The 26,750-nt window shown below is 45.6% G+C and overlaps 3 protein-coding genes across 18 annotated transcripts in view; all 3 read left to right on the forward strand.

Annotated features, from left to right (window-relative positions):
- Window positions 1–6,707, forward strand: part of myo9aa (myosin IXAa) — a 65,978-nt gene extending 59,271 nt beyond the window's left edge. For 9 of the 14 annotated variants that reach the window (XM_037449592.2, XM_037449634.2, XM_037449575.2 and 6 more), the window contains 15 exons: window positions 63–179; window positions 942–1,130; window positions 1,230–1,280; window positions 1,472–1,583; window positions 2,773–2,834; window positions 2,963–3,155; window positions 3,264–3,392; window positions 3,475–3,580; window positions 3,661–3,792; window positions 4,175–4,298; window positions 4,466–4,513; window positions 5,183–5,203; window positions 5,401–5,606; window positions 5,755–5,897; window positions 5,995–6,707. In XM_037449592.2, coding sequence (XP_037305489.2) covers window positions 63–179; window positions 942–1,130; window positions 1,230–1,280; window positions 1,472–1,583; window positions 2,773–2,834; window positions 2,963–3,155; window positions 3,264–3,392; window positions 3,475–3,580; window positions 3,661–3,792; window positions 4,175–4,298; window positions 4,466–4,513; window positions 5,183–5,203; window positions 5,401–5,606; window positions 5,755–5,897; window positions 5,995–6,512 — 2,151 coding nt within the window. In that variant the 3' untranslated portion in view covers window positions 6,513–6,707. The remainder of the gene's footprint in view (window positions 1–62; window positions 180–941; window positions 1,131–1,229; window positions 1,281–1,471; window positions 1,584–2,772; window positions 2,835–2,962; window positions 3,156–3,263; window positions 3,393–3,474; window positions 3,581–3,660; window positions 3,793–4,174; window positions 4,299–4,465; window positions 4,514–5,182; window positions 5,204–5,400; window positions 5,607–5,754; window positions 5,898–5,994) is intronic. The other 5 variants (XM_037449651.2, XM_037449685.2, XM_037449584.2 and 2 more) reach the window with 4 other exon arrangements.
- A 2,447-nt stretch (window positions 6,708–9,154) lies between these two features.
- Window positions 9,155–15,370, forward strand: scamp2l (secretory carrier membrane protein 2, like). The gene is made up of 9 exons (XM_037449732.2): window positions 9,155–9,393; window positions 10,074–10,151; window positions 10,250–10,336; window positions 10,717–10,861; window positions 10,983–11,105; window positions 11,707–11,866; window positions 12,485–12,586; window positions 13,039–13,156; window positions 13,748–15,370. The coding sequence occupies exons 1-9, from the start codon at window positions 9,337–9,339 to the stop codon at window positions 13,901–13,903; spliced, it is 1,026 nt and encodes a 341-aa protein (XP_037305629.2). The 5' UTR covers window positions 9,155–9,336; the 3' UTR covers window positions 13,904–15,370.
- Window positions 15,371–15,655: 285 nt separating this feature from the next.
- Window positions 15,656–26,130, forward strand: bbs4 (Bardet-Biedl syndrome 4). Of its 3 annotated transcripts, XM_062561851.1 has the most exons (17): window positions 15,656–15,773; window positions 16,912–16,954; window positions 18,534–18,614; window positions 19,796–19,875; window positions 20,416–20,479; window positions 20,686–20,797; window positions 21,045–21,117; window positions 21,403–21,456; window positions 21,539–21,666; window positions 22,625–22,679; window positions 22,775–22,843; window positions 22,984–23,136; window positions 23,239–23,410; window positions 23,598–23,667; window positions 23,752–23,896; window positions 24,109–24,313; window positions 25,418–26,130. In XM_062561851.1, the coding sequence occupies exons 1-17, from the start codon at window positions 15,747–15,749 to the stop codon at window positions 25,570–25,572; spliced, it is 1,686 nt and encodes a 561-aa protein (XP_062417835.1). In that variant the 5' UTR covers window positions 15,656–15,746; the 3' UTR covers window positions 25,573–26,130. The 3 variants fall into 3 exon arrangements, with proteins under 3 accessions (XP_062417835.1, XP_037305617.2, XP_062417836.1); XM_037449720.2 differs by lacking the exon at window positions 18,534–18,614 and having other exon boundaries at window positions 15,658–15,773; window positions 25,418–26,129; XM_062561852.1 differs by lacking the exons at window positions 15,656–15,773; window positions 16,912–16,954; window positions 18,534–18,614; window positions 19,796–19,875 and adding an exon at window positions 19,882–20,061 and having other exon boundaries at window positions 25,418–26,128.
- The last annotated feature ends 620 nt before the right edge of the window (window positions 26,131–26,750 follow it).

The following is a 26,750-nucleotide window of genomic DNA, read 5'->3' on the forward strand; positions in this document are numbered from 1 at the left end:
AGTGTCACTGTCACTCATCAGTGCGCGGCGTTCATGTTCACAATGAAATGTTCCTATCGCAGATCAACGACCTGGACAACGAGGACAGTAAGAAGGACACCATGGTGGACGTCGTGTTCAAAAAGGCTCTGAAGGAATTCCGTCTGAACATCTTCAACTCTTACTCCACAGCGCTCGCTGTAAGTGCTGTCACGACGTCTACGTTACTTTTGTGCATTATAAACACACTTGTAAACAGTTTATAGCACCGTATGATTGAGGTTTTATAATTCCAATGGGTGTTATATATCAGGCATTTTATAATGCATTACAATCTCTGTAAGAATGTATAGATTTTGCGCCACCGTTAGATGACATTTTAGCTTTTAGCTCGGTGGTGATCGCCGGAAAAAACCCGGAAATCCCACAAATGATCGTTTTGAGGCGATGCGAGCTTTCGCAACCGGACATGCACGTACAGGGACTATTTTTCCTCTAGACTAATGAAATGAGATACAAAACAATTGGTGGCTACAACTATTTTGTGCTGAAAGGCAGCTATTTACTTACCATTTATTATTTCGATGGTAACCTTGTTATAAAAGCAATAAGGCACTTGAGGCAGTACTTTATCTTCAATAATGTAACAGTTTGAGGGTTGCCTGACTACACCCTCCAACTGTTTAACATTATTGGATGATAAAGTACTGCCTCTCGTACCTTTGCTTTATTAAAGCACACAATGACCACTTAACACCAGAATTGTGTCAAGAATCATAATGATTATTAATATTTTATGATATTGAACTTATGGGTAATAATAGTTTCTTTGCATCGTTATAAGCGTATTATAAGTACATTTACAATGGCCTATAGAAGGTTGTGTCATGTAGTGTTAGAATGTAACACCAGTTCTTACTGGTAGTAGTTTTCACATGTGACCTCGTCATCTTCCTGCCCAGATGGATGATGGTAAGAGCATCCGCTACAAAGACCTCTACGCTCTGTTTGAGGACATCTTGGAGAAGACCATGCGACAGGAGCAGAGGGACTGGAGGGAGTCTCCCGTCACCGTGTGGGTCAACACCTTCAAGGTTTTCCTGGACGAGTTCATGACGGAGTACAAACCTCTGGACAGCACACCCAGCAAGGTAGAGACACGCAACAGCCTCACAGAGAGGAGGACTTAACGTGTGTGCTTTAAAAATGACTGTTTAAACTTGTATCTGTTCTGTTTTATTCTACTGCAGCAGGTACCGAAACCTGAACGCAAAAAACGGAGGAAAAAAGACGCAGACATCGTAAGTCTCTATTAGGATCAATATTGATGACAGAGAATAAAGACTAAACTTAAAAAGCTGTAACACCACCATTTGCTGTTTTTGGAATAACGAGATATAAATACATCGGTCACCGGAATAGAATTAAGAAAACGTGAATAAAATATGCACCTGAACTGCAGGCTGATGCTGTGCTCTGCTGCCCTCTGCAGGTGGAGGAACATAACGGCCACATCTTCAAGTCCACCCAGTACAGCATCCCCACCTACTGTGAATACTGCTCCTCACTCATCTGGATGATGGACCGTGCCTGCGTGTGCAAATGTGAGTGTGCATTCAATACATCTCTACGGGGATTTAGCAGACTTGGAGAATCCTGGAATTTCCAACTGTGGATCTGAGAAAAAGATGATCGTCTTTCTTATAAGCAGTTTTGAAAGCCACTGACGGCTTTGAAGAGTCAAGTGAAGCAAACTAATGAAAGAAATTTCCTTATAATTGTTGTTTCCAGCTAATTTACAGCTTTAAAAAAATATTTCTTCCTCAGTTTATTAACTAAGTCATCAAAAATGAATTGGTGATCAAAAAGGATGTACATGGATCAACAGTCTCAAACAGGGGAAAAAAAACACTGATTAGTATTTGGTTTGAATTAACAGTAGTTTTAAAAGAAAGAAATGTCACTTTCATTTCTCTACTTGACGCGACACTTTAAAACTGTACCAATGACATCAGAGAGTGATGACAGCTCCACAAAGGCCGTGAATCACACCGTGAAGGTCGCTATTGGCTGCGTTAGTCACGCGTATAAATCACTGTCACAGTCACGTGACCACAGGAATCTGTTATAAAGACCAAGGTGAAACTAAATGAAGCTGTTGAACTAAGGGGAGGAAAGTTTGACAAACCACTCGTCATCACAGATGAAGAACCGGGTGGACCTGAACTAAAAAAAAAATTTTAAAAAAAAGTAATCCGTGTTTTGTGCAGGGCGGAAAATGACTATCGCTTGAACTTTGTTTGGTCACATTAAGTCTTAATTCTTTTCATCGTAATATTATTAAATTAATAATGAATAAAGGTTTATTATGGAGTCCTGTGTCCTTCAAAGGGTTGTGATTATGTGCTGGAATCCTGCTGGAAGTGTTTTAAATAACTTCTCATGCTAAATCTCTGTCTCTCACACACACACACACACACACACACACACACACCAGGTCTGAGTCTCCGTCTGGCCTCGCCGAGCGAGCTCCGCCCCTTCTGCCTCCTCAGCCTTAATCAGATTGTCTTCAACTGGACTCATGGGGTCTGGGGCGCAGTCTCTCCGTACATCTCCCACACAGTTTGTCCTTTATTCCCACAGGGTGTTTCCCTCGTGCTAACCAATGGCGCGTCGGCCTCTCGAGCGATAACGCACGACATCCTTTTCTCGTTTGCACTGACTTTCGCTGAAGGATGATGATGCGGAGGCAAGAAAATGACCCGTTTGATTTCTCTGGTTGTGTTTGTCCAGTGTGCCGCTACGCCTGCCACAGAAAGTGCTGCCAGAAGACGACCAACAAATGCAGCAAGAAGGTGAGTCGGCCATATTGTGCACAACAGTGTCCCAAGACACTGATTGTTTTCTCTCTTTTCCGCAGGTTCCTAAAAGCGTTTCCAGATATCTTGTGCTGAATTGAGTGTGTGTCTGTGTCTCTTACCAGTTTGATCCGGAGCTTTCCTCCAGACAGTTCGGAGTGGAGGTTTCCCGTCTGACTAACGACGAGAGGACCGTGCCGCTGGTGGTGGAGAAGCTCATCAACTACATCGAGATGCACGGGCTCTACACCGAGGGCATCTACAGGAAACCCGGCTCCACCAACAAAATCAAGGAGCTCAAGCAGGGACTCGACACAGGTGAGCGAACCGGAGGAGACGCAGCGAACGGGTGTTGGTGGTAAAAATAAATAAAAAAACGGCGGTAGAACTCAGCCGACTCTCCCCCCCCCCCTGCTGACCTCGCAGATGTCGACAGCATGAACCTGGACGACTACAACATCCACGTCATCGCTAGCGTCTTCAAGCAGTGGCTGAGGGACCTGCCGAACCCTCTGATGACGTTCGAGCTGTACGAGGAGTTCATACGCGCCATGGGTAAGCCATCCGCGTTGTGGTTTTTTATTTATTTACCTTTTGACGCTCACACATTGGATTCGATGTGCTTTGCCTCCACCAGCGTTGCGGGATAAAAAGGAGACGATCAGAGGCGTGTATTCGGTCGTCGACCAGCTGAGCAGAACCCACCTGAACGCTCTCGAGCGTCTCATATTTCATCTCGTCAGGTAGGAACCCCCCCCCCTCCAAGGCCAGCGCGCTAATCTCACGCTGAGGTGAGAATGCTAAATCGATGCGTTTTTTTTAGGATCGCCTTGCAAGAGGACACCAACCGCATGTCGGCCAACGCCTTGGCTATAGTCTTTGCCCCCTGCATCCTGCGCTGTCCCGACACCATCGATCCAATGCGGAGTGTCCAAGACATCGGCAAGACCACCGCGTAAGAACACACTCCCACGCACATCTGATGCCTCCTCTGTCGAATTAATTAATTAATTAATATGGTTCATGTAATTGACAGAACTGTATGCAAAGCCACTGAGATCAGTCAGAAGCAAAGTCAGCAGAATAAAGTTCCGGATTATCGACCTTGTGTCCTTCCTCTAACCTACAGACAGATAGGAGACAAAACTGAAATTTGTTGGATAATTATATTTTATGCAGATTTCATCAAAAGTTTTAGAAAATGTGAGATTCACTATATACTAAAACTCCGTAGAGAAGGGTTTGCCTTCTGATGAACTCTATATCAACATAGTGTTTTACAGTGACATCGTTGAGCATTTCCAGTCCTTCTGAAGGGGTTTTCTTTCCCTCTTCAGGTGTGTAGAACTCATCATTTGTGAACAAATGAATAAGTACAAGATTCGACTAAAGGACATCAACAGCCTGGAGTTTGCAGAGAATAAGGCCAAGTGCAGACTGACCATCATTCGCCGGTCGATGGTAAGATCCAATCAGATGAAATAACATAGTTTTATCAGAAGAATCCGCTGTTGGCAACGATTCAGTGACGGAGACGGCCCTAAAAACTCCTTCCCGGATTTTTGCCTTTTGTGAGCTGTGTTTCTCCTCCGGATTGTCTCCCCTAACCTTTCCTTTCCTTTACCCAGAAAGCCGTACTAATAGCCGTTAGATTTATGAGCATAGCGCGCACTATGGTATGTATGCACGCACACGCCGGGGGTTACATCCCCAAACTATCATCCAGTGGTGATGTTGTTGTCCTCTGCACAGTCCCCATCTCTTAAAACATTATGATCTGCCTTCTCCATCCCCAAAGCATGACCCATCGCTTCATTCCCCCCCCCCCGCTTCTGTTTCTCTCCTGTGGAGGATGAAAGCCATGAGATGTTTGTCATAAGATTTCCTTATGCTACTTGGGAAATGGAACATATTTTTTCCCTAAATAGCTGATATTTAAGTCATCTTCATTAATGCTTGAAGAATCGAGTGCAACAAAGTAATCCAACACAACCAAAGGACGATAACGTAGTGTGATCTGATACAGTGATGTCAACATTTTAGTTCTTTCTCAAAAACTAGAAGATTCTGGTACTTTTTTTTTTTTATTACCTGAAGACATTCATTTGTTAATAAATGATTTTAATTGTGCGGGCAGTGTGGATGTAAATCAAAAAGTGAAACGAATAAAACACGATATCGGCATTATACAACAGTGGTTTTGTCATCACTGTCTTAACTTGTTAGAACTTAGAAAACATCAGTTGACAAGATCAGGGACCTTTATGCTGCAGACTAAAACCAACCTTCATATCAACTGATTCCTCCTTCTTCTTTTTTTTTTTTTGCTTCTCACTTGCTCAAAGCAGACAAATGCGGCTAAAAAGGTACGGTTTTGTGTATTGTCGTGTCTTACCTGCGTTTTGTGTTGGATCAGCGCTGCTGGTGGCGTCGTTTGTCCGCTGCCTGAGCGTGAAATGTGCTGCGTGTGATGCACGCCGTATCCGCTTTCATTGAGCTTTTTGTGAAAAGTAGCGTCGACCTGGTGAGAAGAAAACATCTGCCTCTGCCTCTGCTTTCTCAGGGAAAGGGCCGCGTGCAGCGACTGGGCCGCCACACGCCCTCGCCTCCGGTTACCCCGCGGCTGCCGTCCGTGGCCGAGCCCCTGATAGAGAAGAGCGGCAGCGAAGGAGACGACGCGTTCGCCGAGATCTCGGAGCACCAGCAGGCGGCCATGCAGCAGGAGGAGAGAGTGCTGACGGAGCAGATCGAAAGCCTGCAGAAAGAGAAGTAAACGCTCCAGATCATAACAACTGTGTGGTTGCACACAACATTTTCAATTTGCATGGGTTTTTAAGAGTTTGCGACCTGTGTGTGTTCAGCTCTTTGGTCCATCGACATAATGTTTACCCCCCCCCCCCCCCCCCCTCCCCTGCAGAGTGGAGTTGACTTTTGAGATGTTGACTCTGGAGCCACGCGCATCGGACGATGAGACGCTCGAGTCGGAGGCTTCTATCGGTACAGCCGACAGCTCTGAAAACCTCAACGTGGACTCCGAAGGAACCTTTTCTGACTTCTCTGGTGTGTGTGTGTGTCTCCACGCGGGAAACCACACGTTTTTTGTATAATGTGAGAAGGGAAGATAAAACGCTAACCTTGTCTCTACCTTCCGTTGCAGAGAGGGGTCCAGCGATGACTTCCCCCTGGCCTCGGAGGGCCGAGGTGGCGAGGGCCGACGTGACGAGCCCCCGGCGCCGAGCCCTCCGCCGGCAGCCCGACTCCCTGGACTCCGTGGACTCCTGCGCGAGCGTTTCGTCCTACTCCTCCTCGTCTCACTTTCAGCCCTCGTCCTCTTCCCCCTCTGCCGCCACCCGCCGTTTTCGTTTCCACTCCAAGTCTCCTCCCTCCACTCTGGCCCAGGCGGCGGCAGCGCCGCCTCCTCCTCAGAGTCCGTCCCGAGCCTCCCGATCCGACAACGCAGACAGGGGCCCTGCGGGAGACCAGGAAGCAGCGTGCGATGAAAGGCCCCAGTTCACAAGCAGAGGCACCTTCAACCCAGGAAAGGGCAAACAGAAACTTAAGGGGGCCAAGCATTCAACCCTGAGGCACTCCAGAGACGGCACCGGCCACCGCAGGGACCCTCCGGACATGCCACAGCCGCTGGTATTGTACGGCAGTAATGAATTCATGGTATGAAGGACACCTGGGAAAACCCAAAGCACTCCCCATCCAACTCCCCGGCTGACGCACACCTTCTCAGTAGCGAGCGGCGTACTGCCGACAGATGTCCGCTCCTCGAAGCACTCTCGCGAAGCCATTCTTGAAGTCTGCAAAAAAATAAATAAATAAAGTGTCCCCAAGTGCCGTGTACAGCGTTTCCACCTCCAGAGGGTGGGGGGGGGGGGGGGCAGATCCTTTTAAAGGCCCCTCTCCCGTGGACCGAACTGTCCTCCCGTGCCTCGGCAGCTCTCCCAGAAGACGCGCTGAGCGGGAGGACGGAGAAAAGGGAACGTCTGAATGACCGCTGAGCGCCGGGGGGGGGGGGATGTCACGGAGCGGGAAAGCTGAAGCAGTACACTTTCAGTAAATGAAACCCGGCGACGTCACGATGTTACAGTGAACATAAAGCTCACAGTTATCAGCTGCTTTATGAGTTTACAGTTTATAACAGTGAGTGTAAGCAGTGGTTGAGCTGTTACTGCAAATGTTTCCCTTATTTAATACGTTTAAGACATTCTTCACAGCATATAATATACAGGTATAAATACTGTACAAAGCCAGAACACCAGCTTCTGCTGGCTAGGGTAGTTGAAGTCAAATATTTATCTTTTTTTTTTTTTTTTCCCTCATGAGTATCTTGGACAGAGATGTACGGATTTGGCCGCTGGATGATTGTGTGCGTGAGTACGTGCTGAGCGCTTATGCAGCTTGACTCGACTGTATGTGGGAGAAAGAGAGAGAAACCGCTCCACGCGTTGTAAGTTTGTGCTGCTTTTTCCCCTCACGAGGGAAACGACGCCATCAAAGGGACCAAGTCAGCTGGTGTTCATTCCAGCGAAAAGGGGATCCCAGCTCTGTACAAATGTTGGATGTGTATAAAATCCCTGCATTCACTGCTTAACAGCCATACTCCCAATTGTAGTTGTACAGTACCTATGTACAGTATAGTTTATTCTTAACCCCCCCCGAGTCCCAAACCCAATCCCCACCTCCTGTCCTGTGTAAAGTATTTGCTCAATAGCAACCAAGAAAGTACATCAAATCTATATGCGTTGTGTTTTTATTATCCTGTCTACGATTGTCATTACCGTTGTTGTTTTTTCTTCCAATGTTGCATCATTTGCAACAATATCAGAGAACGGCAGATGAAATATTTCAAATCACACATTTCACTTGGTGGTAGTAGTAGTCAAAGTAGGAAATGCAAAGCTGAAGATGACGGTTTTATTCACCGTAATCCAGCGAGCCTGCATGGAGAAAACCAGAACCCGGAAATCGAAGCAATTAAATGGATTTCAGCCATTTTGTGCACAATGTGCAAGGATGCAGATGTTTTCAATGATTAAATGGGACCATGTAACATAGAAGAAACAACGTAAAATCGAATTAATCTATTTCTTGCAAATGAAAGTCAATGAGAGTTCATCTGCTTGATTCAGTTTACTCAGTACCTTAACATTAGGCAATATGGGAGGAAATAGTTGCTTGAGGTTGTTATTAAATAATAATATACAGGCTACTTCCTCTTGGAAGAACAGGTATGTTGGCCTGTACTGCCGGCCTCTCCCCTATTTATTCACCCTTAAGGGGGCTGCTTCTGTCCCGTCTAGTCGTTTGGCTGAGAAGGAATTACTGGAGCTTTTGGGTCAGAGCGTGTGTGGTTTTAAAATGTGCTTCAGTGTCCATTTGGTATAAACAGCAATTGGATTCATAATCATAAACTTGTTAGATTGCTTTTGAGATACAGCCATTTAAACTCAAGCTAACATGTTCCGTAGTCTTCATTTTGTTTGCATGTATATCTTTGGATATCACAGAGGATCCAGACATAAAATTACATAAAAGCAGTTCGTGTAATGTAAACAGTTTACACCTTCCGTAAAATGAAAGAATACACCATTAAGGTGTTTACTGTAAGTTGAAGATTTCTTTTATGAGGACCTCATAAAAAAAGTAGACTTTGTACCCGAGAGGCTCACGAAGATAACGTCATGTAAAACAATTTGTATATCGCCTTAAATGTGATGCAGCTTAATGTTGTATCCCTGTGTTATGCATCATGTGTATGTGTCATGTTCGCGATCTAATCATGTATCAGCAGGCATGTTGGTTAGTTAAACTCTCGGAGGCATACGGTACTTTATAGGGAAACACATCTGTAAGCAGTGGTGAGTTTATATATATCAAAGTACGTTCACTTATGGACTGCACCTATTTATGGAGCTCATTTCCGCCACTAACAAAATGCATATCTAAAGTCAAAATTTCTACGTTCTAACTTTTTTATTTCTTTGTATTTTCATTTTATGGCACCTTATTTATTCCACGCAAATCTTTATACTATTTTACTTTTCCAAGCATTCTTTTTTTTTATTTTACTGGTTCAGAGCATCTATCCAAAATATAAAATCGACTGAGCTTTTGATGATTAAAGTCTGCTATAAGCGTATAGATGCAAAACGTTTGCTTACAACACATTTTACTCCGTTGTAAAATATCTGATTTCCAAAATAAACCACCTTCCACGAGCAGCTTTACGGCATGAAAGCGACAAACTGCACACGAAAACGTCTCGAAACCAAATACTTCTCAAATGAAATACTACGTGTGGGATCAGAAATGACGCGGCCTCCCGGTGGCGCGTCATGCGGCGCATGCGCAGAGAGCCCGCGTGTCACAAGGAGCCACCGCCGTCAGGAGCAGGAGCAGCAGCAGCAGCAGCAGGAGCCGCCGGAAAGGAGGAGACGGGAGCCGTCGTCTTGTTTATTCCACACGAGAGAGAGAGAAACTTTCCTCCGCGATGTCGGGATTAGACAGCAACCCCTTCGTGGACCCCGTGGACGTGAATCCCTTCCAGGTGAGCGAGCCCGTTTTCCTCCTCGCGTAGTTTGGAAGGAACAAAAAAAAAATGGAAACGCTTTGACACAAACCTGTTTGGTTGGTTGCTGGTTTTTGGCCTTTGCGTTTCCTGACCTTAAAAAAAAAAAACGTCACTATTATTAAAAACACTGTCGTTGTTTCGGGTTTAACGTTTTATCTGTACTCGGGCTATCGGGTTCACCCACCTGCGCAGGTGAGCACGTCCGACGAACAGGTGCCTGCTGATATTTAAACGTCAAATGCGACTCCTCTCCCACTCGCCGTTGATGGTGCATTTTGGAAATCAGATCCTCGAGAGAAATCCTGGAAATGAATGTCGCACTTTGTAGGTTTATCGACTTAACGCCGTGTTTATTGTTTTTTTTTATTTATCAGAAGGTAACTATCACATCCGGGTGTTTTCAGATCCAATAGCTCAAGGCGGTAATGGTGACAGGTGTGCTAGTGTCTTTGTGACTTCTTCACCGTAATAAATGAAACACCTTTTTTTTGCTGTCTCAAACCTAAAAATTGATGTTTTGGTTCTCGGGCCAAGCGTGTATAAATAGCTGATGTGAGATAAATAAGGGCACTTCCTGCACTGCTTTGGGACTCTTGGGCTCCGCCATGGCACCAAATAATTCAAGTGTCTTGGATATCCTCTCTTCCCTCCTCCAGGATGCGTCAATCACACAAGCCACCAGCAGAGCCTCCGACAACGCCGGCGAGTTCAACCCGTTCTCTGCCAGTGAAATGGTTCGCTTCCCCCCCCCTCGTCTTCACTTAAACACGACTCCATGTTGGTCCCTGGTTGTCCCCCTTGTGGGTATTTAAAACGCAGTATCGCCTCACAGGAAACCCACTCTGGAAAGACCATCCCCCTCGCCGCTGCCTCCTCCCAACCTGCCATCCTGCAGACCTCCGTGGAGCAGAGCGCGCAGGTGAGTCTCTCTCTCACACACACCTGAAGAAGTTTTTGTAACTTGTGGATACAGGAGCAATACAACGTAGTTCAGGTGAACTTACTTAAGTCTTAGTGACGTTTTGAGATTGTTTGTGTTTGACACAACTTTCGGCTCGGTTTCAGTTGAAAAAAAACTTCTCTTCGGCGCCACGTCTCGTCACTGATCTCTTTCTGCACTGAGTTTATGTTGGTTCACATCAACGCGGTTACAGCAGCGGGTCGGTACTTTCCAATCAGAGCATCAGGATAGCATTTGGCCTCCCGGGTTCTCGAGGCCTCGCCGTTTACGAGTTTCTTATCAGCGAGCGCCGCGTCGACGACTGGCGCTGAGAGTGCTGCCCTTCCATCACCCGCCAGGCAAACGCGGCTTCTGGCCAGGCCAACCTGTTGAGGCAGCAGGAGGAGCTGGAGAAGAAGGCCGCCGAGCTGGAGCGGAAGGAGAGGGAGCTCCGAAACAACAGCAGCAGCAGCAGCAGCGCCGGCAGAACGCCCATCGCTGGAGGTAACTGCAGGTTTTAGGAGATTCACGTCAACTTTCTAGCCTACACGAATGTTAATCCATCTGTTTGTTTTTTTTTTTTTCCGTGTGTGTGTGTGTGTGTGTGTGTGGGTGTTGGGTAAAGAGAACAACTGGCCACCTCTTCCCTCGTTCTCCCCCGTGAAGCCCTGCTTCTATCAGGACTTTGAGGCGGACATCCCCGAGGAGTACCGCAGGATCTGCAAGAGGATGTACTACCTCTGGATGTGTACGTACCCCTGCGTGCACTATCCGTGCAGCTGTTTCGGGATTTTATATATATATATCTATATATATATACATATACAAATCCCTCGTGACATCAATGGCTGTCGCCCTTTATATTGATTCGAAGGACTACGTCACGTATGCTGAAGAATCCAAAAATGTGAGATTGTGGGGGCAAAGTCTAAGAAGATTCTAAATATAACCGAACAACATGTAGACAAACTCGTGCATTATAATGCAAGACTTATTTGTCCAGTCAAATGCTCACTGCAACCAACACGCGTGCATTTCCATAGCAACCATTTATTTCATTCAATCGACCCTTATCTCGGGTTTTCCATTCTCAATTCATGTTTTCTTCAAGCATTCGCGGGGTGAGTAACTTGATACAAAAAGGGATACTTCAGCTGTCATATGAACATTTGTGTAAGGATTTGCTGAGAACGTTACTTAAAACCTATTGATCCCTCGAAGGCGGCTCGCAAGAAAAATACATCTTTTGGCAATTAAAAAAAAAAAAAAAAATGAGCAGAATCTGTCCCCGAGGCTGAAGCCTGTGATGACGTGTGGCTCCTTTGCTTCCCGTGCGTCTCCCCCCCCAGTCCACAGCGCCACCCTCTTCCTCAACGTGCTGGCCTGCCTGGCTTACTTCACCGCGAGCCCCGACTACGGCGTTGACTTCGGCCTGTCCATCCTCTGGTTCGTCCTCTTCACCCCCATGTCCTTCGTCTGCTGGTACAGGCCCGTCTACAAGGCCTTCAGGTGCGCTGCTTTTAAGGGTTTTTGACTCGCCGTGTTGTATCACTTGATTGTGCGTGAGCGCCAGGATGCCGCTGTTTTGTTTCGGGGTTTTCTTTTTCCTTCTTAATAACACACTCCTCCAACCTGAGCCGGAGGGGTTAGAAGAAGCATATTGGAACGTCTCTGTACTCCTTTAAAAAAAAAAAAAAATGCTGCGATCAGATTTTTTATTTCTTGCTTCCAGCTTCACAGTACTTTAATTAGATTTGCAGAAAAAGGCAGCGATATATGATACAAAGATTGGGATTGTTGAAAAAAAATCAATAGATATCAGCAAGTTATCAAAGTGGAATAAAAACGGAAACAAAAAAGACAAAAAGTTGGTTCTAATGTGAAGAATAATTTCTAAGAAATAATCCAATTAAATGGTCAAAATAAAGTTCATTGAAAACATTTGTATTATTTACCTCTATTGAAACGCAGGTCTTAGGGGCTGCACATTTTAGAAGCTCTATTGATCATCTTTGTGCACGTCAAAGTCTTTTTAAATGAAGTGTGAAGTCTTTAGTCGACACATGACGGCAGAGGAGCTTCCTAAATAACGTCAATGTCCTTGTGCCTCTGTTCTCCCTCCTCTAGGTCTGACAACTCCTTCAGCTTCTTTTTCTTCTTCTTTGTCTTCTTCTTCCAAGTGGCAGTGTACATCATCCAGACGGTCGGGATCCCCAAGTGGGGAAACAGGTCAGTGGGAACCCGTTTTCTTAACTGCTGATGTGATGTCATTGTAAAGAATGTGTGCGCTTTGGGTGGATTGGTGGTGAGCGTGGGTCCAACGCATGGGTCCGTGTGTTTCTTCATTCATGCCTTTGTGATGGTGTGTCTGTGTGTTCTTGCCCTCGTGTTTCCTCTCTTGCATCTCTTTGACAGATTCCAGTCGCCCTAACTTGTCTGGGTCGCTGCTTTGTAAGTGTGTGGAACTTTTTCTCTTTGGGTTTCTTTCCTAATAATAAGATATTGGGCTTTTCCATCATTCACACTTTCAAGCTTCACGCTTTTCTATTGGTCACTGGGGAAGGTTAGGAGCATACCTCATTTTGCTCTAATGAAGTCTGTTTCCTTACACTATTCACACTTGTTGCCGACGACATATGCGTAATGACACGTGGCTTTTTGTTGTTGTCTGTTGTTGACAGCGGATGGATCTCATCCATCAGCATGATTGGCTCAAACTTGCCCGTGGCTGTGGTCATGATGGTGGTGGCCGGATTCTTCACTGTGAACGCCGTGCTGGCTGTGATTCTACTGAAGATGGTGAGCTAGTGGGAAAACGTATTATTATATTTTATTATAAGTCCGTATATACACAATGTTGTCCTTCACTCTCATCTGAAAACATCTGCTTTTATCATAGAAATCTGCGTCATAACTGCAACCAGAAAGCAGTCAGTCAACACAAACTAGCTGAATTTAACTTTTCTAATTGCTAGTTTGCGTTTGTTAATGGACATTTTATATCTGTATCTCGACCCAAAATACCTTAAAATGTAAGTACAGTAATGATGGACAACCATTGCATTGTTTTTATTCAAATATGTTCAGTAGCAGCTAGTAATCCTGAACGATCTTCCAAATGTCACTGTTTATTTTGTTTTGAATAACCCCTTCGCACTTAAAATGTCATTTACATTTTTGCCCCTTGAGATATTTCCTCTAATTTTCGAGGGGGTTCTTTCGACACAAAAAAAAAAGATTACCCAGATATACATTTAAAACCTGTAGGCCGTGCAATTGAGGCAGTTTGATTGATGGTTGACTTAATGTGCAAAAATGAAGACTAGCAAAGATCTTGGCCAACCAAAACCCCCCCCCCCCCCCCCCCCCAATTCTTTCTTGTGTCCACAGGTCCACTCCAAGTACAGGAGGACAGGGGCCAGCTTCAGCCAGGCCCAGCAGGAGTTCACCCGCGGGGTCCTGACCAACCAAACCGTGCAGACGGCTGCGAGCAGCGCCGCGGCCTCCGCTGCCCAGGGAGCCTTCGGCAGGAGCCAAGGCAGCTAGACTGGGCCTTCAGGGTCAGGGTTTGATCTGTTTTGTGAAAAAGTCCCCAGAAACAACCCCCCCCCCAAATAAAAGTAACATTTGTCAGAGAAAATTGGACTTGAGAACACGGCCAAGTCCCCCCCCCTCCCCCCACCTTCAGTTTAAACACCCTGAGGCTGGAGGTCTTATACGTGCATGTAAGGACTTGCATTATGTGTCTGTTGCTATTGAACTCTTCACCCCCCTCATCAATATGCAGCTAAATTCCTGCCGTCAAAAATTGATTCTGGGAAATTTTCGGAAGGAGACAGAAAACTGGAGTTGATTCAAAAGGGGGCGAAGGAAGGAGGCAGTATGACGGAAGTTAATTGGCAAGTAACTGGAATACATTTAACACGGTCGAGTAAAGATGCACGGGACACCACCGACCAGGGCTGGAGTTTAGTGATAAAGTACCTCTATTTAAACCCCTTCACTGGTAAATACGCTGGGGGGGGGGGGGGAGTATATTTATCTAACATACTGGAGCATCATAAATAAACACTGGGAGGAGTCGGGATTAGCTCAAAAGCTCACTTGACATGAGAATGTTTTCCCCATCACTGAATGATGGATCCACTTAATGTATGAGTGTATAGTTGTGTCGTTACAGCAGAATGTAAAGCGCCACAGTTGATGTCATTCCGCCTGATGAACAACTTTAATGTATACAGTCCACTTTAAACACCACGGTACTGGATCTGTGAAATGAGACACATCCATCATGCACACAGTAGCTGTTTGAATTCTACTTTAATTTTGTGTTTTTGATGTGTACAATACTGTATATGATGATGATGATTAATGAAGGGCGTGGGATGAAGTTTTTTCTTTTTTTTTTTACTCTTTTCATCGTTTCACTGATAGATGAAGTTAAACGAATGTCCTCTTTGGAAAAATGAAGATATTGTTTGAATGAGATGGAACATTTAAATTCATCATGTTGATTTCAGAAGACTATGTTTATAAAATCAGTGTGGCGTTTTGGCACAAATAAAATGAAAACCAGGGTGCAGGTTTGATGTTAGGTTATAGAATGTAGAGGTGTATTAACGAGCAGAAAGAACACATTTATCTGGATATTCTCTGCAGACCAATGTCTCCTGTTACTGAATAGACTCAAATACTTTATTTTCCTGCTGCTTTCTACCTACTTGTTTGTTGGGTATTTACATTTTTACTTGTGAATAAGTTTAAGAATTCTGATATGTCGTTATTGTTACACTGATTCCTGTTTAGGTGTAACCTGGATTTAAGCACAAGGCTCAATATTTTGTCCAACTTTGTTTGTCTTGATGGGGACATTAGTTTTATGGTGAAGGAACCCTTCGACGATCATGGTGTGTTGTACAGATTGGTGACTCATTTAAAATGTAAATTACTGGAGGGATATTTGCTGTAAAATGCTGTTTCTCAGCCCTAACATGAAATAAAATGTCATTTTTATGTTCTACTTACATGAATGTACACAAAACTGAATGTTAAATCTCAGGCAATATGTGGACTAGGAAATTACCTCAAACAATTACAGGTTAACAGTAATAATTTCATCAAACCTGTGAAATGGTTGTTAATTTTGTTCTTGTTGTGGACAGTTATTTTGCCCTTTTAGCTCTTTTAATACATTCACGGGTACCCAATTGTAAGAACGTTGTTTATTTCAATCCTTTTTGCATGAATACAACCTAATATGACCAATCGTCGGCGGAAGCCAGTGACGCGCGGGGCGAACTCGTCATTCACAAATCCCACGAGCTGCTGCTCCTCCGCCTGTCCACGGGTGTATCCATGGCAACAGCGTCTGCTTGTTGATCATCCCAAGATGGCGGACGAGGAGATCTCCGCGGCGGTGAGTGCTTCGCCGAGGGTTACAGTTTAGCGTTTTGCTCGGGTGAACGCCAACGCGCCTCTCGGTGCGGCGATGTGTGCGTGTGGCGCTTCCTCCTCTGTGAACGTAACGAGGTTTCAATTGTTTTTTTTTCTTTCTCAGCATCGCCTTCGTGACGACGCGCGTCGTCTCGGTGTTAGCTGCTTTTGCTAACCGATTCTAAGTCGGGGCTAAAACCCGATTAAAGCTGCAGCTCACGGTGACGGTTCGTCTTTAAGCGCACTCGTCCGGAGCTAACGTTACCTCCAAGCTACACGGGGCTCGGCTTATCTGCCGCCGCAGCGAGGTGACAGCGGCAGAAATGCGTAGGCGTCGTTAACGTCGCGGGGGGAAAAGTTGGCACTCGTGAGCCCACTCCGCTTCGCACCCTAAACTTAAACTGACGGTGACGTAACGCTGTCGCCGTGCAGCTCTGCACCAACGGAACCGAGGGCGGGTTCGGATACTCGTCGCGTTATGGCCATAGCGTCCAGCGGTTCGAGGCAAAAAGAGTTAAGCTAGTCATACAGTGAGATGAGTGAGTCTAATGTGGGGTGAAAATGATTTCATGCGATACGCTGTTACTGCGCATGCGCGTCCATCTGCTCAAGCTGTATCAGCGCCTTCTAAAGCAATGTGAACCAGCTGAAGTAATAACTAATAACAAAATGCAGATTGTTTCCATTTACACTCGCATGCTTTTCTTTTATTCTTCTTCTGGTGTGAAGGTGGAAGAAGTATTCATGTACTCAAGAGTAGAAATACCACAGTGTAGACATAGTTTCGAGTAAAACTCCTGCATTCAAAATCATTGAAAGCATGAAAGGGTAAGCATCAAAATCTATGTGATGGATGTGAGAACTTATTTTTATAAATGTCAGTATCAAAACATTAAGCATTGGCATGTTTTCCATACAGTCATATCATTTAGTTTGCAGTTCATAAGACCTGAAATGTTTATGATCTATTTTAGCTTGTTGTTTTTTTCCAGACTTTTTGTCTCCTTTACTACAGCTTTAATTAAAACATATTTCTGGAATCTATCATACCTGCTGCTCATGGGTGACGCTGATATATGGTATATTAAGGAATGTATTTGTTTTTATTTCATCATTTTCAGCTCCCGGTTTCCACTGAAGCCAAGAAGCGACGAGCACCCAAAGGTACCGAGCAAGACGGTTCACATTTTGAAGTCACCTGATTATATGATTTACAAACATCTAAATTCTTGTTAAGGTACCTCATATTGATTTTCATTCAGTCTGTAACTGGTGAAGGTTGCTACTGGATTGAGGTTGGAACTAATCGTCCTGCAGAGGTCACCCTTCCCCTTCTGTCCCCCGGCCCTCAAAGGAAGAAGCTCTTTAAACAGTATGCAGATGAGCCGTGTTCCAGATATTCCTCTGTGTGGAAAACGTTTGTTGATCATATATTACACCTGGATGATTAATCATCATAATTCGTGGCTTAATGTCCCATTAGGCTGTTGCTCCCGATTCATCTTATTCATTTATTTTGTTCTTGTCATCAGCACTGCTGAGAATCTAAGTCCTCGGAGGGCATTTTATCTGATTGCCTTTGCAGTGGTCTTGCACATGCCATGCAGGCTTATTGTGGTGTGCTTAGTACGACCAAAATGTATTGGAAGTGTACAGTTCTGTGCTCGTGTTTTGAATAACCATTCAGTAGAATTAAGAACTTAAATATAACCCTGTAAAAGCATGCACATCAGAGGGGGTTGAATGCCGTACAGATTGTGAAGCCCCTTAAAGCATCATTTAGGATCTGTCCTTGTCAAATGGTCATTAACCTCGGAAAAGAAAACGGCAACATGCAATTGTTGGTCATGCAAAGTCCAAAAATATGTAATATATCATCGGCATGTATATATGAACTGTATAACTCCCTCACTTGTAACTTCATCATATCTTCTGCACATGGTAGGTCTATACATGTATATAAATATAATACAATTTAATTAATTGCAAGTATAAAACGTGTTCTATCAGATAATTGAGTTATTAAGTGTTTGGATGGTGACATTTGGTCCAAAGCCTCCTCAATTTGAGCAAGAAGTTAAAACAAGTACAAAAATCAGTTACATTTTCTCCATAACCTTCTGGTTTCCTACTAATTAAGAATGAATTACCTTCCTAAAATGCAGTCTGGGTTTTATTTTGCACACATAAAATTGAAATATGTTCTGCACTAACGCATTGAGTGCTTTTATGATGTATGGAATGCGGTTGCTGTTCCTGATTAGTGTCAGGAACAGCAACCGCTCAAGAGCTGTTGTGTAAATGTCAGCGTTCCCATGTTTCTTTTAAGTCAGCAACAGCAAAATCTGCTGCAAGTGGCATAAGGTCTCCACTTTCCAGGGCAGCATGTTTCAATTTTACCGAATCAAGTGTCGGTGCTGCAATCAAGCTTTGATTTCTGTCAAATTCTTTGGGAGGAAACGTTGCAGGCAGATGAATATGAGAATAAATCAAGACCGAGGGGTTTTAAAAAGTTTTCCGGGTGAAACTTTCCCCCCCCCCCCAAAGAAATCCTCCAATTTTTCATTACATTCCCCCCATGTGTCTTTTGATCTCAGCAGGCGTCTCCTCTGCTCTTATCCCATCTTAACACATGCTCGGAGCACATGGAAGCCAAAGCTGTCTTAGCATTAGCCAGTTCAAATACAACAATGAGACAATTCCTCCATGTTTGGGATGACGTTTTTTTTTTTTTTTTTCACAGAATTGTACATAGGAGCGCTCCTGCTGCTTCTCCTCCTTTCCACCATTCTTCTTCTATGCCGTAGATGCGCACGTCTGACGTGTAAAGGGTTTGGGTTCTAGCCCCGCTGTGTGTGCGTGTGGACGCCGCAGCGCCACGGGGGGGGGGGGCCCCGTCTGAAACCCGGAGACAAGAACATTACTCGCCGCCTCAGCAGGAGGAAAGCGGATTAGGGCGCCACGAATAGGGTCACTCCGAATCGTGACGGGCCCAACGTGTGAAAGCCCTGCTGCAGTTTGACTCTCTCTCTCTGAAGTCATTGGACCGGGCTTCCGCTTGTAGTGCTGACGGATAAAAACAGAAGGGAGCTTTGGTGTAATTCAAACTTCAGAGTTCATTAACGATATCCCACCCCCCCCCCCCCCCCCCCCCCCCCCCCGATGTAAGCGACAAACTCAAAGCCCGGCACTTCTTTCCACATCGCATTAAAATCCTATTTTTATCCCCAGGGGGAAAGTAGTGGGTGTAAGATAACGGGATTAGCAGAATCAAACTTGCATGAATTTGGAATTACGTTTGCCTCCTCGAGAAATGAAATGTTGTCCTCCGTCTCGGAGCATCGTGGTCGGGTTCTCGGGGTTACCTAACCCCTCGTAAAGCTGCCTTTGTGTTGTGCTGCTCCATACCTCCTCTGTTCTGTCGTTCTGTCGCCAGATACATTGTTGCCCTGGCAACCGGGAAGTATCTCAAGTTGCCAAGACAAAAAAGAAAAACCCCACATGCTTACAAGGTGACAATTAGAGCGCGGCTGGCGAATTGATTACAATTTAGCTCGTGGGCTTTTGGTTGAAGTGTTAACATCTGAGCTACTGTCAGATCACAGACTTGCTGGGGACTGCAGAGCGGGGGGGGGCGGTGGGGGGGGGGCTTTCCGCGTTTATTTGTTCAACTGCCAAATTAAAGTAAAGGCTAAACACAAAAAACGAACAGTCCAGAATGGGCCTTTGATTCGTTTGAGAATGAAAGCCGGGGGGGGGAACAGGCCCCAGATTTACAGTGTGCTTGGTGAAGTGACTTGAACTTGGCCTGTGGATTGAGGTTGACATGTAACTTCTGTGTTAACGGTCAGATCGGAGACTCGCTAATGACTGCAAAAGGGAGGGGCGCCTTCGGGGGGGTGAAACATTCATGTTTCAACTAAATAAGACATTATCTGAAAGGGTAATGAGCCTAAAAGTTTTCCAATTTTTGTCTCTTCCTCTTGCTCTATTCCGCACTTGCAGCTCCGGAGCTTCCCATTGTGGAGAGGAGAAACTGGCTGATCCACCAGCACTACATCCGTAAGGACTATGATACCTGCAAGGTGAAGTGCCATCATGCTCCCTCCTCCCTTTTGGTTGGACCCTTGATCTGTTCAGCGTTGATCTGATTTAAGCCTTTAAAGAATTATGATCGTGATCGCGAATGCCCGGCGTTCCACTGCAACACTCTACCTTATTATGGGCTAATTCACCGCATCGACTTGTGTATTCCCTCACGAAGCCGGCAGGTACTTAATGAAAGCTCTGAATGGTCTCCTGCACAGTGCGTGTGAGACCTTACCGAATTGCTCCTCCTCTCCTTTTGTAAGAGGCGCACTCCTCTCCCCCCTCAAAAGCCCTGATTTAATCGTGCCAGTGCCGCGGCGAGGTCGTCCTTCTGCCCAGGCGACATCTGCATATCTGCTCTTTTGGTTCATCTGCGAGCACCAAGTGTGAAGGAGCTCGCCGAGGCGCACCAGAGATCACAGGGGGAGGGGGGGGGGATCAATTAATACATCAGAGTCACAGGGGGAAGCATTTCCTTCCTTCCTGTTGTTGGTTGAGACAACGTAGAGATGGTCTTCCTTTCTTTGTCCGTGTAGGCGATCATCAAAGAACAACTGCAGGAGACTAACGGAACGTGTGAATACGGCATTTATGTCCAAGGTGAGCCGTGGTTTTAGAAGTAACTTTCCCCCCCCCCCTCTGTTAATTAGGAGCTTCCTCAAACGAAGGCTCGGTGGGTGTCAACGCCCAAGCTCCTCAATGCATCATTTAGTTCCTCCAGAATCTCATCTCTGGACCCCGTGCTGTGCCTTTGATTTCTTTTTTTTGTGTGTGTGTGTTTTTTTTTTTAAATCCCCCTCGCGCAGCACTAATCATGCGTCTCGAGGGCAAGATCCAACAGTCCCTGGAGCTGTTTCAGAGCTGCGCCATCCTCAATCCCAGCAGCGCCGACAATCTCAAGCAAGTGGCCAGATCGCTGTGAGTCTGCTGCCCCTTTCGAGCCGGGGGGGGGGGGGTCCGTTGTCCCATCCATCCCCAGCATCTAACCAGACAGACACAGGAGGGAAATATCTGTGATCACAGCCCAACTTTAGTGCTATAGAGGAAGGTTTAAGCCACCCACAGTGGGCATTGCTCGCTGTTGCAGGATGGTAAGAATTGCGTTTCAGCGTGCAGTGAATGATTCATTTCTCACATGGATTATTGTTGTGTGTTGTTTCCGCAGATTTCTCCTGGGAAAGCACAAAGCAGCTATTGAATTCTATCACGAAGCTGCAAGGCTCAATGAGAAAGACTGGGTAACAGAAAAGGAACACTCGGCTTTGTCTTAAAGTTCATGTGTTAAGTGGACCTGGCATGTTTCACTCTAAATACACAGCGTGACATCTTCTCTATGAGCCTAGAATGGCTGAAATAATCTTCATGTCTGCACCCCCCAGACCCCGATGAAGCTGCACCATTAGTATATTTTCGAAACTATCAGTAATACTTTGAAGCTCACGTTCCACAGGGGTTTTGTCCCGAGTAGGAAATTGAATTAATCGTTATCAAGCCCTGTATAATCTGACATTTTCTCACCCCAGGAGATCAGTCATAATCTGGGCTTGTGCTACTTCTTCATCAAAGACCTGAAGCATGTGAGTGCGCCGACACCAGACCGGACGACATGTTCTCGTCTGCGGCTTGATTGAATCATTTTCATCTCCTGTCTCTGGTCAGGCTGAGGAGCAGCTAAACATAGCTCTGCGGATTAATAAGCACGACAAGACGTTCATGATGCTCGGGAAGGTTCACCTGCTGGCCGGCGAAACGGACAAGGCCGCCGAAGTGCTCCGGACGGCCGTGGAGTAAGTAACGGTTGTGTGGAGCACAGAGAGGACTTCTAAGGAAATGTTTTAAATAACCACTTGTTATTAGTTATTATCGACGGTCCACCAGGATATTTAGAACATTTTATTTATATATATTTATACAGTAATCCATTGCAATTATTACATTATTACATAAGTTCAGGAATTGTTTACGAGGCCAACAGGGGAAGCTTTTATGGATATCTGTTCATATTTACACTGAGAATGCCACTTTTGTTGGCCATGCACGTTTGCACATACATGGAATTTGTGTCCGGTTACACATTGCTCTCAGATATACAAAAAGCAACAGAAATATAAAAACAAAATAGAACACAAAAACATTTACTGATATGTACAATATAAATATGAATGTGCTAGTAGTCCAATAGAAATATGTAGTGCGGATGGAGGAGTCTGGTTAATTTAATGAAACTTGCCTCTTGATTTATCCGAGGAGTTTTTGGAAGTTTATTTGGATCCGTCACAAGTTCTGGTTTTGCCGCATTTTAAACCAGTGCCGCTTTCACTTCAGTAATAATTCCATGTGTTTCCATTTCTATTTGCGCGTTGAATAATCCAACATTAGCTCATGGCGTAGATCACTAAATCACATCGGTGCCTACAATAGTCTCATTATGGCTACCTCCTGTTGAGGCTACATGAATTAATCAAGTGCCCCAATACTGGTGTTGCTTTGATGAGACGTACCACTGTGATCCTTTATTTTAATGCAGATCTGCCCATTCTCCACCGTTTTTCTCTTTCTTCTTTCTCAGAGCCACGTCATCCCCCACAGGTCATAATTAATACTCCACAATTATGCTAAATTAAACTCTGATTGAATCAGCAGATTCCCTGAATATCAACTTTGTTTGCCGAGGAATAATTGCAGGCATTAAACGTAATTACAGGCATTCGGGGACATTCTTTATTCTACTTGTCTCCTCTTCAGATTTTCTCCAGAGAACACTGAACTCTTGACTACTCTCGGCCTGCTGTTTTTACAGGTATGTAAGATTGTGTGATTGTGTGTACACACACTGTAGGTGTCAAAAACATTAAAAAGGCTTTAATGTCATTTCTCTGTTGATGTTTTTGACAGCTCGGGAAATACCAAAAAGCATTTGAGCACCTCGGAAATGCCCTCACTTTTGACCCAAACAATTACAAGGTATGTGGACATTTTGAACGGACTGATTCCGCTTTGGTAGAAACGGTGCCATAAAAACGTCTTTTAAAGCAGTTCGGTGGAAACAAAAGGTCACGCTCAGCCTCTAATCACACGCACTAACCATTGCTTTTTATTCCCAGGCTATCCTGGCTGCAGGCAGCATGATGCAGACCCACGGGGACTTTGATGTGGCCATGAACAAGTACCGAGTGGCGGCCTGCGCTGTGCCTGAGAGCCCCCCCCTCTGGAACAACATCGGCATGTGCTTCTTTGGGAAAAAGAAATACGTAGCAGTGAGTAACGCCGTCTGCTCAATCCTCTTTGTCAGTTAAGTGTCGGTCAACCGTTTCGACTTCTTCCCCCCCCCCCCCCTCCTCTCTCACCTCCTCCGACAGGCCATCAGCTGCCTGAAGCGAGCCCACTACATGTCCCCCTTTGACTGGAAGGTGTTGTACAACCTGGGGCTGGTTCACTTGACCATGCAGCAGTTTGCCTCTGCCTTCCACTTCCTCAGCGCCGCCATCAACCTGAACCCCCGCGTGGGGGAACTCTACATGTTGCTGGCAGGTACTGTGGGCAAAAGTTACGGGGGCGGGGGGGTCATGTGGGAGGATTCAATCATTTGCAACAGCTACACGCCATTCCTTTTGGTGCAGCAGACCCCACAGGAGGCCGAGTGAGCCCTTGCGTACGGTCGTCTGCGCCTTCATTTAAACTTGAGCTAAAACAGCGTCTCGTGCTCATTTCTCAACAGTGGCTCTGACCAACCTGGAGGACGTGGAGAACGCCACCAGAGCGTACGAGCAAGCCGCCACCATCGACGAGTGAGTCCGTCCTCCCGTCTCCGATGCGCCGTGCCTTTTGAATCCCGGGCTGAAATCCTCTCTTTTCTTTCCTTTCCCCCGCAGATCCAACCCTCTCGTCAACCTCAACTTCGCCATCTTCCTCTATAACCACGGCGATAAAAAGGCAACGCTGGATCAGTATCAGGAGATGGAGAGGAAAGTCAACCTACTTCGAGACAGCAATAGCACCTTTGAGTTTGATCCCGAGGTACTTGAAGTGGGGCGGCTGATCCGTAGTCGGTGTATTACCCTTCAGTTGAAGGCTGTCGGCACACTTCGGTTTAATGGAAAGTTTTAACGGTAGTTTCATCTCTTGGCCTTATCTCGTACCACGTTCGGGTTAACCTCTGATCCCTTTTTTTGAGAGCCCGTCGTTGCAGTCGTCTCGGCTCTCACGCTCCGTCTGCTTCCCGCTCCCAGCTCATGGACATGGCTCAGAAGATGGGAGCTGCCCTGCAGGTGACAGAGGGTCTGGCGTGGACTAAACCCGCCAAGGACTCCAAATCCAAACCCAGCTCTGCCGCAGCCACCAATGCCCCCGGTCCTCCTCTTGGTACCAACCAAGCTCTGGGCCAAGCCATGTCTTCTGCCGCCAGCTACGGCAAGAGCCTGCAGCAACCAGCAGGTACAAGCAACCATTAGTACTCCGGCCCGCTCGCTGTAGCTGATGAGACCGCCCAGGTGTCTCTCTTTTAGTTTGCTCTTGGGCCTCCGTGATAACATATTTCACAGCCTCCACCTCTTTCTTTAATAAACCAAAGCCCGGTTTTTCATTTGAAATAGAAGCTGGAAGATATCTCTTCTGCGTGTGGTTTATTCACAGCCTGCCGCACTACAGCTGCAGAGTGGATTCGAGAGCTGAGGCAAAATGGAGTGCGGCCTTTTGTGTTTAAAGAAGTCGAGGGAAGGAGCTTACCTCCAGCCAGTATATTCTCAGAAGAACGTCAGCAGCTTGAAGAAAGAAATAAAACACAGTTAAGATAATAACTGGAAGGCTACTGTGAAATGATTGTCACGGCTCACAGCTCTCAGATGTCAGCGGACCGGAGGGAAAAAAAAATAGCCTCTTTTCTGAGTTCTGAACAAGAGAACAGTGAAAAAATGAAATGTTTTGACTTAATGCAACTTAAAACCCAGAGTGCTTAACGGACGGTTGGTTGTGAACACACAGTTCATTTATGTTGAGGTGTATAACATCAATTAATGCCAACAATTAGGAGTTCACCCCGTGATCTGTCACGAGGGCAGCGTGACCGACGACGACTTGGACTTCAACGCCCCTGACTTGGGAGACTTGTGACTTGTAATCAGTGACCTCCGTCACAGGGTTAGTTGTGTGTGTGTACTGCCAACGCTTGTTTTACACCCACTACGTGATACACTCTGCTACAGCGAGCGCGTCACGTTACGGTTCAGCCACGGGTCAAAGTGTGAAAGCCTCAAACTGGTCCTTCTTAATAATTCACCCTCACAACACGCGGTGTCATGGTTTCCATGTGGATAGCGAAGGAATACTTTCGAGCGATTGGACACTGATGAAAACCGTATCCCGTTGCTGCCCCCCCCCCCCCTTCCCCCTAAATCCTCGAACCTGGCCTCAGAAAGTCCCTGGGTTACAGAGACAGATTTGATGCCCCACGCAAACTGCTTCGTGTGTGGATCCTTGAGAACTTGAAAGAGCTCTTCTGATCCATGTTGGCACCAACGCTCGTGCTTTTGTCATTTCCAGGAGCGGCCGAAGGCTCCCCGGCGCCCCTCGAGCCGGAACCGGACGCGGAGAGAGCCCCCAGCCCCCCCACCGGCCCCCCGGGCTCCCCAAAACCCGCAGAGTCCGAGAATCCCAGACCCAGAACCTCAAAGCGGAAATCCAAGGCGGAGGAATGAGTTGGCTCGCTAGCTGCGATCTGACTGGACGTCTTTGTCACATGGGTTTGGGAGCCGATGAAAATAGCTTGAAATGAAATAGTTCTGCTTCAGGTGGTTTAAAATCGAATGGGCCACGAACACCAACTAAATATTTCAAACCTAATTCCGAGATAATCAGGTGTTTGTCATGAATCCGTGTACATGTGGCGCGTTGGGTGCACGTGTGAAACCAATTCTAATTGCATGATAGAATTGAATGTGGGCCTTTGTGCACTTACAAATGTTAATATTTGAATGAGCTTGGCAATAAGATCAAGTGATGGATCTTCCTTAAATTGACATTTGAAAAGAGGTCGTCAGTCTTGAAATATATAAAATGCTGCGACAATCACTGCTAACAACACGATGGGATGTTCATGAATAGGTGCAGGATAATTCCTGTTTGTACGATAGGGCTCTTTTTGAGGGTTAAGTGTAAATAGTGATACACACTTTTATATGTGGATAAATGTCATGTTTATAGAGTCATGTATTTAATATTAAAGAAGATACTTTAAAGAAAATGGCAGCGTCGCGTCTATTCTGGAGTCCAGCTCTAATGTGTTTTTACTGAGTATTTAGGTCATTCAGTGAAGAAGACTCAGCCAACAAGGGACAGACTCTACTAGTCCAGTTTGACGTAATTCATACATAAGTATGTGTTCATGTATGAATTACTCATCGAGCTTAATATTCTGTCAGTCCTGGTGAACGTCCTTGAATAGTTGCCGGGGGGGGGAGGAGAAACCCTCTGAAGGCGAGAGGACCTCATAAGTTATCTGTACTGAAGGTCACATACAAACTATTTATGAGTATGAATTTTAATTTGGACGCGGCAGTTTGTTCATATTAACCAAAACTATTCATGAAAAAGTTCCCCTGAGGAATGTCTGGATACACACGCACACGATTATTTCCATGCGTTCACGTATCAAGCCGGTCTTGGTTCAGTAGCTTAGAGACTTATGGACTGCTGAAAAACCAAACACGACAAAGAAAACGGTCACTGGACGTATTTCCAAAAACTGTTCATACTTGTTAGAAGTACAAATAAAGTATCCAAATCTCCCCCTCTATCCATATTTGAGTTAGTTCAGTACGGAACATAAACGTATTTGTTCCAAATCCTGAAATAATGAAAATGACTGATGTGATAG

Source organism: Pungitius pungitius, chromosome 4 (assembly GCF_949316345.1).
Source record: "Pungitius pungitius chromosome 4, fPunPun2.1, whole genome shotgun sequence".
Taxonomy (NCBI): domain Eukaryota; kingdom Metazoa; phylum Chordata; class Actinopteri; order Perciformes; family Gasterosteidae; genus Pungitius; species Pungitius pungitius.